At 46.1% G+C, this 17,702-nt stretch overlaps 1 protein-coding gene across 2 annotated transcripts in view; it reads right to left on the reverse strand.

The window, feature by feature from the left end:
- The window catches only part of UBE3A (ubiquitin protein ligase E3A), a 250,200-nt gene that overhangs the window by 181,183 nt on the left and 51,315 nt on the right, over nucleotides 1-17,702 (reverse strand). The window contains exons 3-4 of one of the 2 annotated variants that reach the window (XM_069204273.1): nucleotides 17,057-17,367; nucleotides 16,438-16,470 (exon numbers count right to left, since the gene is read on the reverse strand). In XM_069204273.1, coding sequence (XP_069060374.1) covers nucleotides 16,438-16,470; nucleotides 17,057-17,367 — 344 coding nt within the window. The remainder of the gene's footprint in view (nucleotides 1-16,437; nucleotides 16,471-17,056; nucleotides 17,368-17,702) is intronic. The other variant, XM_069204274.1, reaches the window with a different exon arrangement.

Below are 17,702 nucleotides of genomic sequence, written 5' to 3' on the forward strand. Positions count from 1 at the left end.
GTGGCTCACAATCAGGGAAATGTCCTGAAGCTCCACCCAACTTCAGAGGCGAAGCACCTCGTGGCACAGGATCCAGGACCCTACTCAACCGTGGCAGTACCACATAGTGGTAGTGTTGTCCCTGAGAACGTGCACCAGCTTTCCTTTGGGCAGCAGGAAGGCCTTTAATACCAGGCAGATGGCTGCAGCTCCAACAGATTTATGTGGAGCTAGAGACCAGAGTCTTCTGATCTCCACATCTTCCAGCAAGTACTTATCAGTCACCACCATCAGCTCTGTGTGGACAAAAGAGAAAAGTCTGCGGCTGCTGGTTGTGGTTGAGCAACCACCAGTATTATCTTCTGCAGTCTCCTCTGACATATCTGGCGGTGGTAACCAGACCAGAGGACCCTGAGGATCCTTGGCACGTGTAGGCACATCAGAGAAAAGCGGAAGAGTGCCAAAAATGTGCATCATAGCCTTCTGAAGGCCTCGATCTGCTGCGGTGTTGATGACCTCTGGGCCACATGTTGAGCTGTACTTGAGTGGCTTTTTCCGATGATTGGTGACATACAACTCTGATTCACTGTCCCGGATCGCCTTTGAGCCAGAAGGGTACGTCCCTGGCACGTCTTGAATTTATGCCTCAAGCACCAAATGCGCAATTCATGTGGGTCTGTCACAAACATCCGCTTCTGACAGCTGCGGCATGGTTTTAATCCTGTGATTATAGAAGGGGACATTATTGACTTACACACTGGATTTACATTTTTCAAAGAAAAGTATTGTCAATACAACAAAAATAGAGATCAGATCCAGTTTCAGAGGCACAGAAAGAAAGGAACTGAGGTCCAGGTGCAACTGGTGGTTATATACAGTGCAACCTGGCGATATGTGGATGCACTAATATGAACATTTCCAGATCCAATCTGGCACCTGGGAATATTCTAAAGGTAAGGTACCTGCTGGTAGGAGAATCCATTAGAAGGTGTGCCGAACATCTTTCTAGTTGCTCTGGTCTTGGATAATTTACACTACACTAATAAAAATATTACAAAATAAAAATAAGAACTTACTTTTAAGATAATCAATACAATATTAAAGCAATAAGGCAAACACATGCAATTGAAAAGAAGGCCCTCATGAGAAAACAAAGTCATATGCATTAAAAAGCCAAAGCCTTTTTTCCCCAAAGCACATTATGCCTTTGAAGTGTGGCTTTTTTCCTGAGTCACTCTATTGAAAAAAAAAAATTCAGTATTGAATTCTAATCCACTACACTTGATATGGCTTGAACTTCTTTCAGAATTCAAGGCTTCCAATGGGTTGTCTGAAATTTCAAAAGAGTTTTCAACATACCCATATCTCAAATCTTTCTTGATGAGCCACCTGACCAGTCAAATCACACAAATGTTATCTTGAAACAAATGGTCCGCATGGGTATCAAAACGGATTTGTTCTTGTTAGAAAAATACACAAGACTTCAAGCGGCTCAGAGTGTGTAGTTGCACCTATTCTAAGCTTGCAGGGTTTTATCAGATTCTGGTTTACTGAAAGCAGCAGTGGTGTGTGAGCCCATTAATCAAAATGGCAGTGTCCAGAAAAACGTTTAAATTAATGACAAATTCTAAACTCAACAAAAAGGAGGGCAGAAATGTTAAGAATGAAAGGTTTCTGTGTACTCTAGTATGATTATGTTATTCAAATATATAACCTTCCATAAACTGCCTTCCTCACAGTAAGAAGACATTGGAATACTTTTTTTTTTAAAATCGATAATTTAATATTTAAAATCATACGGGAAGAAATTACACTCTAGCTATCTTGCGACAAACACTAAAGGGCTCTGTAATTAAAATTCCAGGCTATGGCACGGCACAATGCCACATTTAACTGAAGTTTATTATGCTAAGATTTAGAGCCAGGAATGAATTGATTTTGCAAAGTTTTCCAAATAGGCATTAGAAACGCTAGGCTAGTGGTATTCATGAGGAGGCAGATGTCTATACTCGACAGCTAGTATCACAACCAACTACTCTTCAGCACACATCTTACTCAGATTCGAGCTCAAAATTCAAATATGTATACAACTGCTATAAGCCATATGTGGTTGCCACTCAAATCTATAAAAGACGACAGAACCAGAACTGAATGTAAACATAATGCAAAATGAAAATCCTTCACCACTGGCAACTGAGTACACTGGGGAAGGCAATTAGTCCCAGAAGAAATTAAAACGAACTGAGTTTTAAAACTAGGTAAAACAGTGAATGGGTGCAAACTAGTGAATGAGCCGTTCAAGAGAAATGCACATAATGGCAGATTTGCCACTAAAATGCATGCATGGATGTTGAGAGCATGGCTACGTTCTCCCGAATACATGCAGTTACTTACCATCGACACTAGGCACGCAGAATATCTAAAAAAGACAAGACATCACTTCTGGTCCGATTACAAGCAAACGGTGGGGAGGTTGTGGGGATATAATTACATATATACACATCTAGATGTATACACACACACAAAATATATATATATATATATATATAAAATGTCACTTACCCAGTGTACATCTGTTCGTGGCATGAGACGCTGCAGATTCACATGCTGTGCATATCCCGCCATCTAGTGTTGGGCTCGGAGTGTTACAAGTTGTTTTTCTTCGAAGAAGTCTTTTCGAGTCACAAGATCGAGGGACTCCTCCCCTTGCGGCTCCATTGCTCATGGGCGTCTATTCAAATCTTGGATTGTTTTCCCCGCAGAGGGTGAGGTAGGAGTTGTGTATATAGTAATCGTGCTCATGCAATGGAGTAAGTATGTATGTACATAATGTGACAAAGTGATATCTTTACAAACGTACAAGTTTTATTTTTATCAACTTATAACGGCTACAGGCTCCCGGGGAGGTGGGAGGGCGCATGTGAATCTGCAGCGTCTCATGCCACGAACAGATGTACACTGGGTAAGTGACATTTTCCGTTCGATGGCATGTGTAGCTGCAGATACACATGCTGTGCATAGACTAGTAAGCAGTTATCTCCCCAAAAGCGGTGGTTTAGCCTGTAGGAGTTGAAGTTGTTTGAAATAATGTTCTTAATACTGCTTGTCCTACTGTGGCTTGTTGTGAACACATCCACGCAGTAATGTTTAGTGAATGTATGAGGCGTAGACCATGTGGCTGCCTTACAGATTTCTGTCATTGGTATATTTCCTAGAAAGGCCATGGTGGCGCCTTTCTTTCTAGTGGAGTGTGCCTTTGGTGTAATAGGCAGTTCTCTCCTTGCTTTTATATAACAGGTTTGAATACACTTAACTATCCATCTGGCAATGCCTTGTTTGGATACTGGATTCCCTGCATGAGGTTTTTGGAAAGCTACAAACAATTGTTTTGTTTTTCGAATTTGTTTGGTTCTATCAATGTAATACATAAGTGCTCTTTTTATGTCTAATGTATGTAATGCTCTTTCAGCTACAGAGTCTGGTTCTGGAAAGAACACTGGGAGTTCCACTGTTTGATTTAAGTGGAACGGTGATATGACTTTTGGCAAACATTGGGGATTTGTGCATAGAACTACTTTATGTTTGTGTATTTGTATAAAGGGTTCTTGTATGGTAAAGGCTTGTATTTCACTTACTCTTCTGAGAGATGTGATAGCTATTAGGAAGGCTACTTTCCAGGTTAAGTATTGTATCTCACAAGAGTGCATGGGTTCAAATGGTGGGCCCATGAGTCGTGTTAATACAATATTGAAGTTCCACGAAGCAACTGGTGGTGTTCTTGGTGGAATAATCCTTTTTAGACCCTCCATAAATGCTTTTATGACTGGGATTCTGAATCGTGAAGTTGAATGTGTAATTTTCAGATAGGCCGAAATTGCTGTGAGATGTATTTTAATGGATGAAAAAGCAAACTTAGACTTTTGTAAGTGTAGTAAGTAGCTTACGATGTTTTTTGCGGATGCGTGTAATGGTTGAATTTGATTATTATGACAGTAATAAACAAATCTTTTCCATTTATTTGCGTAGCAATGTCTTGTAGTGGGTTTTCTAGCCTGTTTGATGACCTCCATACATTCTTGTGTAAGGTCTAGATGTCCGAATTCTAAGACTTCAGGAGCCAGATTGCTAGATTGAGCGATGCTGGATTCGGGTGTCTGATCTGTTGTTTGTGTTGAGTTAACAGATCTGGTCTGTTTGGCAGTTTGATATGAGGCACTACTGACAGGTCTAGTAGTGTTGTGTACCAAGGTTGTCGTGCCCAAGTTGGTGCTATTAGTATTAGTTTGAGTTTGTTTTGACTCAATTTGTTTACGAGATACGGAAGGAGAGGGGGAAAAGCAAAAGCAAATATCCCTGACCAACTCCTCCATAACGCATTGCCCTTGGAGTGAGGCTGTGGGTACCTGGATGTGAAGTTTTGGCATTTTGCATTTTCTTTTGTTGCGAATAAGTCTATTTGCGGTGTTCCCCAGCTTTGGAAGTAGGTTTGTAGTATCTGGGGATGAATTTCCCATTCGTGGATCTGTTGGTGATCCAGACTAAGATTGTCGGCTAACTGGTTTTGAATTCCTCGTATGTATTGCGCTATTAGGCGAATGTGATTGTGAATCGCCCAATGCCAAATCTTTTGTGCTAAGAGACACAACTGTGTTGAGTGTGTCCCTCCCTGTTTGTTTAGGTAATACATTGTTGTCATGCAGTCTGTTTTGACAAGAATGTGTTTGTGGGCTATTAGTGGTTGAAATGCCTTCAACGCTAGAAACACTGCTAGTAGTTCTAACTGATTTATGTGAAGTTGTTTTTGTTGAGTGTCCCGTTGTCCTTGGATGCTGTTTTGGTTGAGGTGTGCTCCCCACCCTATCATGGAAGCATCTGCTGTGATCACGTATTGAGGCACTGGGTCTTGGAAAGGCCGCCCTTGGTTTAAATTTATAGGATTCCACCATTGAAGCGAGGTGTATGTTTGGCAGTCTATCAACACTAGATCTTGGAGTTGACCCTGTGCTTGTGACCATTGTGTTGCTAGGCACCCTTGTAAGGGCCGCATGAGTAATCTTGCATTTGGGACAATGGCTATCCATGAGGACATCATGCCTAGTAGTTTCATCACTAATTTTACCTGAAACCTTTGTTTTGGGTGCATGCTTTGTATTACGTTTTGGAATGCTTGTACCCTTTGTGGACTTGGAGTGGCAATCCCTTTTTTGTGTTGATTGTTGCTGCTAAGTATTGTTGTATTTGACACGGCTGTAAGTGTGATTTTTGGTAGTTTAGTGAGAACCCTAGTTTGTGAAGGGTTTCTATGACGTATTTTGTGTGTTGGAGACACCGTTCCTGCGTATTGGTCTTGATTAACCAATCGTCTAGATACAGGAATACATGTATGTGCTGTCTTCTGATATGGGCTGCTACCACTGCAAGGCATTTTGTAAATATCCTTGGTGCTGCTGTTATCCCGAATGGTAACACTTTGAATTGGTAATGTACTCCTTGGATTACAAACCTTAAGTATTTCCTTATCATCCTTCTTCATCAGGAGCCATTTCTCAAATGGTGTTAACGGCCTATCGATTAATGCCCTATTAGCCGGCAACAGGGTCCAGTGCCGGATCTGATAGTACATCATCCTATTCGCCTCTGTCAAGCCATACGTCTCTCTCATCTGATCGAAGGGAATCACTCCCCGCTCATCAAAAATGCTCCCCACCCTCTTACAGGCTTCCTTGTGCCAACGTCGCAAACCCTTCATGTGTAGCACTGGTTCAAAATCAGGATTCGCACCTATTTTTTTTGGGGGGGGGGGGGGGGGGGGGGGGGGTCATCGGGGACGGAAACTTCGTCAGCCCCAACCGGCCCACCACCGCATCCCATATGCGTAACTTCGCTCTCGTAATCAGGGAAGAATAGAGTCCCCCCCGGCCCTGTGCCGGACCCAGGGCTCCTTCCATATATGAGAAGCCGCCACCGCCTGGTCCATAAAGCACCAATGTTTCTCACTCTAACTGGAAACGCAACTGTTTCACCTGATAATATCGCAGAAGGCAGGGAACCGCCAGCCCCCCTTCCCCCACAGAGTGATACAGAACCCGTTACGGGAGACACGCCGGATGACCCTCCCAGACAAATCTCATAACCGCTGCTTGAAGAGTCACTATCGTCCGGGGCGGTGGGGTCAGGAGAAGCGCCTAGAACACATACAGTATACGTGGCAAGACTGTCATCTTTACCGCCGCCACCCTCCCCCAAGCCTCCAGGTCTCGCTTCACTTCACAAACTAACTTCATATAGTTCAAGCTCGCCGTCTTTACAGCAGAAGGCGCCAGATCAACCCCTAAGTAGGAAAGCTGCGAGGATGACCAGAGAAAGGGGTATCAGGCCCTCAGAACCTCCTCATGCTCCGGGCTTATAAATCGAACAAGGACTGGGACTTCTGCATATTCACCCAGAATCCCAAGACCCGGCCGAACTCATCAAGTATCTCCATAAGCGCAGGCAGCGATGTCGCGGGCTCCGCAAGAGTAAGGATCACATCGTCTGCATATAAGGTAATGAGATGGTGACCGCCTCGGAACTTTATGCTAGAGACTAAAGAGCTATCTCGCAGACGCTGTGCCGGGGGCTCCATGTATAGCGCAAACAAGAGAGGAGAGAGCAGGCACCCCTCTCTCGTCCCTCGTCTAATTGGGAATGGCAAAGAGAGCGTACTATTGACTCGGACCGCAGCCCTGGGGGACTGGTAGATGCAACTAATCCACGTCATAAAACCTGGGCCCAGTCCAAACCGCTCCAACACTCTAAAAAGATACGGCCAATGAACCCTATCAAACGCCTTCTCCGCGTCAATAGAGAGGAAGAGTGCCTCCCGGCGAGAACGATCCGTTTGATCTAGCAAATGAAGCAGCCGCTTTGTATTGTCACTGCACTGTCGGTGCGGTATGAAACCTGCCTGATCCTGGTAAACAAGACCCGGCATATAGAAATTAAGGCGATGGCCAAGTATGCCTGTAAACAGTTTGGCATCTATATTCAGGAGCGAAATTTGCCTATATAAAGCGCACTCCTCTGGGTCCTTCCCTGGCTTATGTATAACTGCAATGGTAGCAGCCAGCATACTGGGCGTTAGGACTCTCAACGTCCAGAAGGAGTTAAAGAGCCGCACTAAAAGCGGCACGAGTTCCGCACAGGTCTAGTAAAAAAAAGTGCCGTAAAACCATCGGGCCGGGGGACTTCCCAACCTTTAGGCGTGAGATCACCGCTATGACCTCTTCCGCCCTTGCAAGCTGGTCCAAGATGGGCGATTGCTATTCCATCCAGAAATGTATCTAGAGCCACATTGCTCCGATCATCTGCCGCATACAGCCCCCTGTAACACTCCGCAAACGCCTCTGCAATACGATCACTCGTTCTCGCTTCTGTTCCGGAAGGGAAACGGACCAGCTTTATTGTTGATGCTGCGCGCTGCGCTTGCAACCGGTGCGCCAAAAGCTTCCCACGCCTGTTGCTCCCAATATAGTATTTATGCTTAAGACGCGCTATCGCATACTCCGCCCTGTCCCAATCTAGCCGTTTCAACTGGTGCCGCACCTTCTCCAGCTCCCTCCAGATTCTGGGCGCTCCAGTGGACTTATGGGAGCGCTCCAGTGCCGCCACCCTTTGTTCCAGCTCTTCCCTCTTCTCTCTCCTTGCTTTATTATCTCAAGCACACAGCGACATCACCTGCCCCCCACCACCGCCTTCAAGGCCTCCTCTAGCGTCTCCAAACAAGTGTTCCCGTCGTCGTTAAAACTAAGGTAGTCCATGATTGCATGCCGGAGCAACTCCGTTGCCCCCATTCTGAAGCAACAAATCTCTAAAGCGCCAGCCCGAAGCACCCACCCGGCCCACATCCATAGTGACCTCTACAGTAATAGGAGCATGATCCGACATGGCCCGAGGCTCAATCGTAGCCTCTCTAACTCGGGAAAGGAACTCCTGCGATGCCAGTAAAATGTCGAGCTGTGCATAAGTCTTGGTCGCCGCTGAGTAAAAGGAATAATCCCTAAGCATTGAGTGCACCTTCCTCCACACATCCTCTAGACCACACTCCACCAGCCACTAACGCCCTGCCACTGTCAACGGCCCAGTCTGCCCAAAGCGGTGGGCGGAGCGATCCAGCTCGTTATCCATCACAAGTTAAAATCTCCCCCCGCCAAAATGGCGCCATCCGGCGAGTGTAAGATCGGGGAGACAGCCTGTCTCAGGAAGGCTTCCTGCTGAGTATTAGAAGCATACAAGGAAACAATAGTAAAGGAAAAAGCCCTGAACCTTATTCTGATAGCCAGAAACCTTCCCTGTACCTCATGTATTTTTGCCACTACTTCCCCAGAAAAGGACCTAGAAAGCAATATCGCAACCCCGTTTCGTGGAAGCTGAAGACCAGAATTGTCTAGGGAACCACTGTGAACGCATGCGGTGTGTGTCCTTATGCAGCAAGTGTGTCTCCTATAACAAACAGATATGGCTGCCAGACTTCTCAAGGCCTGTTAAGATCGCCAGCCTCTTAGTCGGACTGTTAAGCCCACGGATATTTAAGCTTATGCACTTAATAGTCATGCAATAGGAAGGGAAGAGTGCTCAGAAAAGGAGGAGCCCCGCGGGGAAACCATAGCCCAGGACAGCACCTTGACCCTTCCGAACAACTGGGCCATACCGCAAAGCCACTCAATAACCGGGATCTCAGGGAAGCACACCAACAGAAAACCATTACGCACAACAGGTGCTTACAGCAAACAAGTCCTCTCAAACACATCTCCATAGAGGCAAAGTCTCGACAGGGCTGCAGATCCTCCCAAGTTCGTCAAGCCAAGTCCAACGGCCCTGCCGCCCGGGCCCCTCTTAGTCGGCTACAAGGCCTTAAGCAACGCAACCCACATCAGTTCAGCCTTCCTCGACCGCCTCTCCCTTCAGCACTTGTCCCAGCGGCCACGGTGCTCAACACTGATTGCCGTTCCGACATCTGTTCCGAAGCCGTAGGTCGCTGCTGCTTCCTCCGTCTCTCCTTCCGGAGCCAGCGTGAGCAATCTCTGCCAGCCAAGCCGACATTCGCACCCGGATCCTGGCTGTCATCCTCCAGGTGCAGAATCCGATTTGCCTCCGATATGGACTTCACCTGTCGAAGCTGATCCTCCCATCGGAAGACAAGGCGGAACGGATGACCCCAAGAGTAAGACATCATGCGCTCGTAGGTGCTCTGTAATGGGCTTGAGTTCTCGCCGCCGCTGTAAAGTCCGAACCGAGAGGTCCTGAAATAGTTGGAGAACGTGCCCTCTGAAGTGGACCTGTGGAAGATTACGAGCCCTCTGCAATATGCTTTAAGCCCGTAACTGTGAACACAGGCTAGAATATCTGGCGGACGGTCTCCGGCCCCACCAGCACGGCCCACTCGATGAACTCGGTCTAGCGTGATCTCCAGGGTCTCTTCCAGTCCAAGTATTGAGCGAAACAGTGCCACCACAAAGTCTCCAATGCCCTCCTTCTCAGCCCCAGCCAGCACTCCTCTGATGCGAATATTATGCCTTCTTGAGCGGTTCTCCAAGTCATCCAGCGCTATCTGCAGGAGGTCCTGCTGCTCCCGGAGGCGGACAAACTCCTGTTGCAGATCCGCCACTTCCTCACCACGGGATATCTCACCATCCTCCATCTGTGCCACCCGCTCTCCCAGGGACGTAACCTCCCCTCGCAGCTCCTTCACCTCCTGAGATATGTCCCTGCGGAGTTCCTGTATATCGCTCCGGAGTGAGTCGAACAGGGAGGTAAGAAAGCCCTTCGTGACGGGGGCCCCCTTATCCTCCTCCATCTTCCCACGTATCTCTGGGGACTTCGTCACTGGCGGCCCCCTCAGCAGCTCCACCCTGCACCGGTCGTGCTCCAGCCAGCAACTGACCGCTCCCGCTTAGACTTGGAGGCCGCCATCACTCCTGCTTCTCTGCTGCGACCGTGCAATCACCCAGCCAGGGCCCCTTCGCGGTATCTCCAGGGGACCAGGCCACGTATTTCACCAGCCACTGCTGCCCTTTCGCTCCTGGACTCTGAATGGCCACACGCCACCCAGCTATTTCCGTAGCACTGGTTAGGGCTACCGCGGGCAGATCGCACTGCCGATCAGTGGTCCAGCGCCGTCGCGCCTCCTCAGGCCGCCTCTCTCCAGAGCTGGGGTCCCTGGAAACCCCCCGGCTCATCCGCCGCCTCGTCTGGGGCCTTCGTCCGACCGGAGGGCCAAGCAAAGTGGGCGCGTCAGCCCTGGATGGCCGACGACGCACCACTCCGCGCCGGGCACCCATCGCCGCCCCACTGCGCGATATCACCCCAGCCCCGCCTGGGCTACTGCCGCAACTGCAGGACTGCCGGGCCCACCACGCAGCCCAGTCTTCGGCGCGCCGCACTCACCGCCACCCAGCGCGGGCCGAAGCCGCGCGGCTCCGCGTCTCCATCTCTCGCCGCAGGCGGGCTTCTCTGAGCACCCCCCGCTCTTCGTAGCCATCCGTTACCTCCAGGCCCCCCGGGACATCGATCTCCGGGGTCGCAAGGCTGCTTTCTGGGGCCCGGGCTGCAGAGCTCGGATGAACGCGTCCGCTCACGCCGCCATCTTGGCCACGCCCCAGACTTCAGGTTTACCCTTCACCACAACACTCTCCCAACCAACTTCCTAAATTGCACCTGGATGTCACTATGTCAGATGAAAGTGCTACATTAAGCCATAATAGAACTTCACATAATGCTCAGTAGATGCTCATAAGATAGAATCCCTGCAACCTATACTCAGCAAAACTGCCAAAACAGCCACAACACCCTGATAGTCTAGGGATTCCCAAAGGTCAAGTGTGCCTTTGAAAGGTGATTAACCAATCAGCCACACACTTTTTGTCCCCTAGTGAATGATTGTGTTAACGGTTTCATTGCCATGATCATCTACAGCCTAAGTGTACACGTACTAAGCAAAGAAGCTTCATCCTTTTTCGATCAATAAGCAATTTCTATTATTAAAGTACTTTCTTGTTTGGTTTACATTCCAACATCAAATCTCGGACCATACCAGATAGACCACTGTTCTATCTGGTATTGGCAGATGGCAGAGACCACAACCCATTTAAATTGACTCAATAATACCTTCCAAAATAACTTTGATAAGACAAAGGGGCTACAAGTGCAGGTCATCTCCCTGCATACTATATCCCCTCAAACATATAACCCCCCCCCCCCCCACCCACCCCCCGGGATCTAGCAGAGGTTAGATGTCCTGCTTGCAGCATGTACCTTTGCTAACATCCTCTCAGTGTTGTTCTCACTGTCCCAAATTCAACTCCATAACTCAAACCCTCTTTCCATCTTGTAATGTACGGCCACTCACTGAGATATTTAGTTATCCTGTAGATATCTGAAATAGGGACATGAGGGGACTTTTCTCCCCTCAGTCATGATTTGTCTGCTTGCTGGTTTTGGTATTGCAATGCCGAGCCTCTCCTCTTTATGTAGCACAGCCCATAAAACACACTGTATCTTCTTTTAAACAATGATCAAACATCTTAATTATCTCAGTAGAGTCTGCTATACTTCAGGCCAGCACTTTCCACCTTCAAAGTGTTTGCTCACCATGGCAAGCTTGAATTACTGATTCAAATGTATGGGCATATAAGGTGAAGGAGAAGGAGGTCAGCAGACCATATGCCACCAACTTGTCCACATCTTCACCAGCGACCCTGGTGGTAAAGCCTAAGGATATATTTCTGGGATTGTCCCTCTCATCCAGCCAAAATCAGTCCTAGAGCAGTCCCCCCACGACTGCCTAAACTATGTCTGCCAAAATCTTATAAAAATGCACCAGGGGCCATTCAGACATTGGTAATAACTGGGTAACTTCAGAACAGGTCCTGCATTTGTGCAAGCCCAGGTCCACTCTAGTTCTTGGGCAATATAATAAAATACCTAAATAGCGTTATCCGCCTCCCAACCCATACAAACCCATTACCCTAAAGTTTAAGGTAATTTACCTTATACCCAATAAGGAAAGTGTTATGTTGATGTACAAGTATTTAATCTTATCTTTCAACATTTTAAACAGTGAAACCTAAATCCATAACTGACTTGCTACGCCTATACGGACATCCTTACACAGGACACCCCTTTGTATTACACCCAAGTAATCAAGATGGATACACGGCTACTAAGGAGGGGGACATGCAGAAATGTATCCCCAGAGTTTTGAGGGACAGGGTGCAAAGATTTAAAATGAATGAGATGTGCTCTGTATACCTCAATTCAAATCCTACTGAGGTTGCCATTTTTGGTATCATATGAGATGCAAATAAGGAGTTTAAAGGCACATGCATAGCTTCATAGTCTGATAAGAGCTACCTGCACAAAAGTACAGGGGACATTTAATTGCTCTGCACAGTGTTAACACCGTAAGTGAACTGAACTTGCTATTTAAAAACAGAGGGCCCTCTTGCTTCTCAAACAGCACTTTTACGAGAAAGCTAATAAGCAGATAAATTACTGCCTCCCAGATTGAGCATGTTGGACTTGGGCTCTAATTGATGGTTACAAGACTAAGAATGAAAGTGCAATTTCTTCAGAAACAGAAAAGCAAAGATAATATTTAGGTTCTGTAAAGATAGCTCTTATGGGACAAAACAGTAGACCTCTAGGAGGCCTTGTCAGTTCTGCCAGATTTACACAGAGTGGAAGTGTAGGAAGTTGGCTCTGTATGTGCTATTTCCAAGTAAGGAATAGCATGCACAGAGTCCAAGGGTTCCCCTTAGAGGTAAAATAGTGGTAAATAGAGATAATACTAATGCTCTATTTTGTGGTAGTGTGGTCGAGCAGTAGGCTTATCCAAGGAGTAGTGTTAAGCATTTGTTGTACATACACATAGACAATAAATGAGGTACACACACTCAGAGACAAATCCAGCCAATAGGTTTTGTTATAGAAAAATATATTTTCTTAGTTTATTTTAAGAACCACAGGTTCAAATTTAACATGTAATATCTTGTTTGAAAGGTATTGCAGGTAAGTACATTAGGAACTTTGAATCATTTCAATTGCATGTATACTTTTCAAGTTATTCACAAATAGCTACTTTAAAAGTGGACACTTAGTGCAATTTTCACAGTTCCTGGGGGAGGTAAGTTTTTGTTAGTTTTACCAGGTAAGTAAGACACTTACAGGGTTCAGTTCTTGGTCCAAGGTAGCCCACCGTTGGGGGTTCAGAGCAACCCCAAAGTTACCACACCAGGAGCTCAGGGCCGGTCAGGTGCAGAGTTCAAAGTGGTGCCCAAAACGCATAGTACATGGTACTCACAGTCGTAGAGTAGTCCGGGGGTCCTCCCTGAGGTGTTGGTTCTCCACCAGCCGAGTCGGGGTCGCCGGGTGCAGTGTTGCAAGTCTCACGCTTCTTGCGGGGAGTTGCAGGGTTCTTTAAAGCTGCTCCTTTGGATAAAGTTGCAGTCTTTTTGGAGCAGGTCCGCTGTCCTCGGGAGGTTCTTGTCGTCGTCGAAGCAGGGCAGTCCTCAGAGGATTCAGAGGTCGCTGGTCCCTTTGGAAGGCGTCGCTGGAGCAGAGTTCTTTGGAAGGCAGGAGACAGGCCGGTGAGTTTCTGGAGCCAAGGCAGTTGTTGTCTTCTGGTCTTCCTCTGCAGGGGTTTTCAGCTAGGCAGTCCTTCTTGTTGTTGTTGCAGGAATCTAATTTTCTAGGGTTCAGGGTAGCCCTTAAATACTAAATTTAAGGGCGTGTTTAGGTCTGGGGGGTTAGTAGCCAATGGCTACTAGCCCTGAGGGTGGGTACACCCTCTTTGTGCCTCCTCCCAAGGGGAGGGGGTCACAATCCTAACCCTATTGGGGGAATCCTCCATCTGCAAGATGGAGGATTTCTAAAAGTTAGAGTCACCTCAGCTCAGGACACCTTAGGGGCTGTCCTGACTGGCCAGTGACTCCTCCTTGTTGCTTTCTTTGTTCCCTCCAGCCTTGCCGCCAAAAGTGGGGGCCGTGGCCGGAGGGGGCGGGCAACTCCACTAAGCTGGAGTGCCCTGCTGGGCTGTGACAAAGGGGTGAGCCTTTGAGGCTCACCGCCAGGTGTTACAGCTCCTGCCTGGGGGAGGTGTTACCATCTCCACCCAGTGCAGGCTTTGTTACTGGCCTCAGAGTGACAAAGGCACTCTCCCCATGGGGCCAGCAACATGTCTCTAGTGTGGCAGGCTGCTGGAACTAGTCAGCCTACACAGACAGTCGGTTAAGTTTCAGGGGGCACCTCTAAGGTGCCCTCTGGGGTGTATTTTGCAATAAAATGTACACTGGCATCAGTGTGCATTTATTGTGCTGAGAAGTTTGATACCAAACTTCCCAGTTTTCAGTGTAGCCATTATGGTGCTGTGGAGTTCGTGTTTGACAAACTCCCAGACCATATACTCTTATGGCTACCCTGCACTTACAATGTCTAAGGTTTTGTTTAGACACTGTAGGGGTACCATGCTCATGCACTGGTACCCTCACCTATGGTATAGTGCACCCTGCCTTAGGGCTGTAAGGCCTGCTAGAGGGGTGACTGACCTATACTTGCATAGGCAGTGAGAGGCTGGCATGGCACCCTGAGGGGAGTGCCATGTCGACTTACTCGTTTTGTTCTCACTAGCACATACAAGCTGGTAAGCAGTGTGTCTGTGCTGAGTGAGAGGTCTCCAGGGTGGCATAAGACATGCTGCAGCCCTTAGAGACCTTCCTTGGCATCAGGGCCCTTGGTACTAGAAGTACCAGTTACAAGGGACTTATCTGGATGCCAGGGTCTGCCAATTGTGGATACAAAAGTACAGGTTAGGGAAAGAACACTGGTGCTGGGGCCTGGTTAGCAGTCCTCAGCACACTTTCAATTGTAAACATAGCATCAGCAAAGGCAAAAAGTCAGGGGGCAACCATGCCAAGGAGGCATTTCCTTACAGGAAGCTTAACATCTGTGAATACTGGATGAAGTGAAAAATGAAAACTAATCATTAAAGCTATAATAGGTGTCCATACTGGCTTCAGTTATGGGGCCTCGAAAGTGAGGCAGGGCTGCTTAATTTGTGTTTACAGATAGGAACGTTCACCCCATTATTGAAATCAGAAAATAGTGCACTTTTTCCAAAGTACCATGTTCCCCCCAGAATCTGTACCAAAATATCAGCTGCTAGACTGGAACCTTTAGTACAACACCAAGAACATCAGAACTCATTCAAAGTAGAATGGCGTTGTACAACATATGGCATGTTGCCTATTTGATGGCGAAAGCCCAGAGAAAAACAATCTCTACATTAATAGTAGCCCTCAATGTCAAAAAAGTCTAAACATCTCTCTGCCAGAGTTGGTAAATCAAAATAGTACTGGGCAGAAGAAGCAGGAACACACAAATTATCCAAATAAAGTGGGGCATACTAGTCAAGGAGGAGAAAACAAATACATTTTGTCTGGGAAGGACTACTCAACAAAACTGCCCTTTATCGCCCATGTTGATCTTGCTCTGCGTTCAGCAAGTAGGATAAAAATGAACAGGTTTCATCACAAGATTAAATATGGCACTGAGGCATATAAAAAGACTTGTTGATGACCTTTTGCTTACACCATATCCACATCTAAATTAAAGATAACGCAGTGACTCACTTAAGTTCATAGGATTTTTCCGAGATGCAAATCAATGTACCGCTGTTTGACAAATCCATGAAGAAACAGATAAACATGGCTCATCCAGCTCGAGTTCTACAAGTCCAAATTGCTACGACGGTCCAGGCGGCCAAAGTTATGTGCTGTATTCTAAAAGTAACTTTCCCCATTTAGATTTCACTGGAATTTTTACTCTTCTACAGCGAGCACTACTTAACAGATTTACACAATGCTTGGTATGTACACAGAATTGTATTCAAAATACGCCTGATTTGTAATTTGTCTACAATATATTTAGGAGTTGGAGAAGTTTGCATTAGAAAGATTTGCTGGACAGACTCATGAGTTAGGCTTTAGCATATTTGGATAGAAAATTCACAAATTACCTAAAATCCGTATCGGAGGGCAGGGATAATAAAAATAAAATAAATCACAATCTTATAGGGTGACAAACATTTTTTCCCAGTCACCATTTTTGTATCTCTATCTGCATTGCCTTGAAACAGCCATTTTTCAATGGTTCAAACACCGAGCCGTGACTGAAAAAGGATGTGCACCAGCCATGTTACAAGCAAGTAATTTGCTTCTGCTTGAGGAAGCAGCATCACAGAAAAAACTGGGGGTGGAGTAATAAGTGGCCGAGTGAGCATTCTCAGACCCCTGTAGAGGACGCAAGAGTATCACAGAAGGAAAGATCTGTCTTCACAATCCATTAAGACTAATGGTAGTGTGCTACTTACACATTTAGTTTATTTAGTAGAGAATACCAGAGAGGTAAGTGATCAATACTTACATGTATATGATGAGCGATTTAAGCACTGAAGCCCTGCACGGCAAACAAGATAATAGCTTTATGAAGATGCATTATAACAAATGTGCTAAATGTTAAAAAATGTATCAATAAAAAGACTTTAAAAAAAAAAGTAAGTAATAAACACTTGAAGCCTGATGAAATTTAGGGGAACAGGCATGGTGAGTTCCTTATTCGGAGGCCAGCCAGACAAAGCATCACAGCAGTGGGAGCGTCAAATGAAAGTAAACGTGAACATATCTATGTGCAAGCAAGTCAAGTGTAAAGGTGGGTCCACCACAAAATGAAGATGGTGAAGAATTTCACATCAGAACAACTGTGGCCGCGTGAAAACCTTTGGCTAACAAAAAACTATACTACCAACAGCAGCATGCCTAGTTGTCACCTTCATCTCACAATGGCACAACTATGTTAAAGCACACGGTATAGACTCTTGCTTGAAAAGGCAATGGTATCTACTGAAAGAAACGCCAGTAGTACACTGGTACAAGACAATATACAATAATTATTCCTATAAAACTATTTTAGGTATCAGATTACCATTTAAAAATATATGTAAATGATTCAGAATGGCATTAGTAGCAGTCAGTGCAAGCCTTACCTTTAAAGTCCTCTCTTGGCCCGTGAACCTCCTTCTTGTTCATTTTTCTACCAGTGCAGGAGTTGGTATGGGCACCTTTGGAGTTGTTTTCTAGATACGCTGAGCTTGTTCCTTTCTTGGAGGGATGAGGATCACAGAGTTTTGCATTAATCTTATATAGTTCGAGGGCCTTAATGGCTGCTGCATTGTTATCCATACGATGAAACGTTGGATAGGAAGCACAAAACTCATTCGTGCAGGCCTCATTTCCACAACCCTCAGTTAACTGGTGGTAGTAGCGTTCTATTAGATGCTTTGCAGCTGCTCGCTTCCTGTACCAAACATTCAAACAACAAGCACAAGGATTAGTACAGCTTTCATGTTCAAAGCCCATTCACAAGGTTAGTACATCAGGGATTAGTCATGCACTTGTAATAGTAAAAACAAACATATTCACCTTCAAAAAGCACTGTTTTATCCACAAAAACAAATTTTGTAAACTTAAAATATGCTTACATTTGTAATCTCAGTATATATATATATATATATATTTTTTTTTTAAATAACACAGATAGCATATTCTTTCTTCCGGAAAAAAACCTAAGTTTAAATACTGTAATGGTAAGAATAATTAAGGTGGGATTGGTTGACGCAGACTACATTAACA

This window comes from Pleurodeles waltl, chromosome 8, assembly GCF_031143425.1.
Source record: "Pleurodeles waltl isolate 20211129_DDA chromosome 8, aPleWal1.hap1.20221129, whole genome shotgun sequence".
Taxonomy (NCBI): Eukaryota; Metazoa; Chordata; class Amphibia; order Caudata; family Salamandridae; genus Pleurodeles; species Pleurodeles waltl.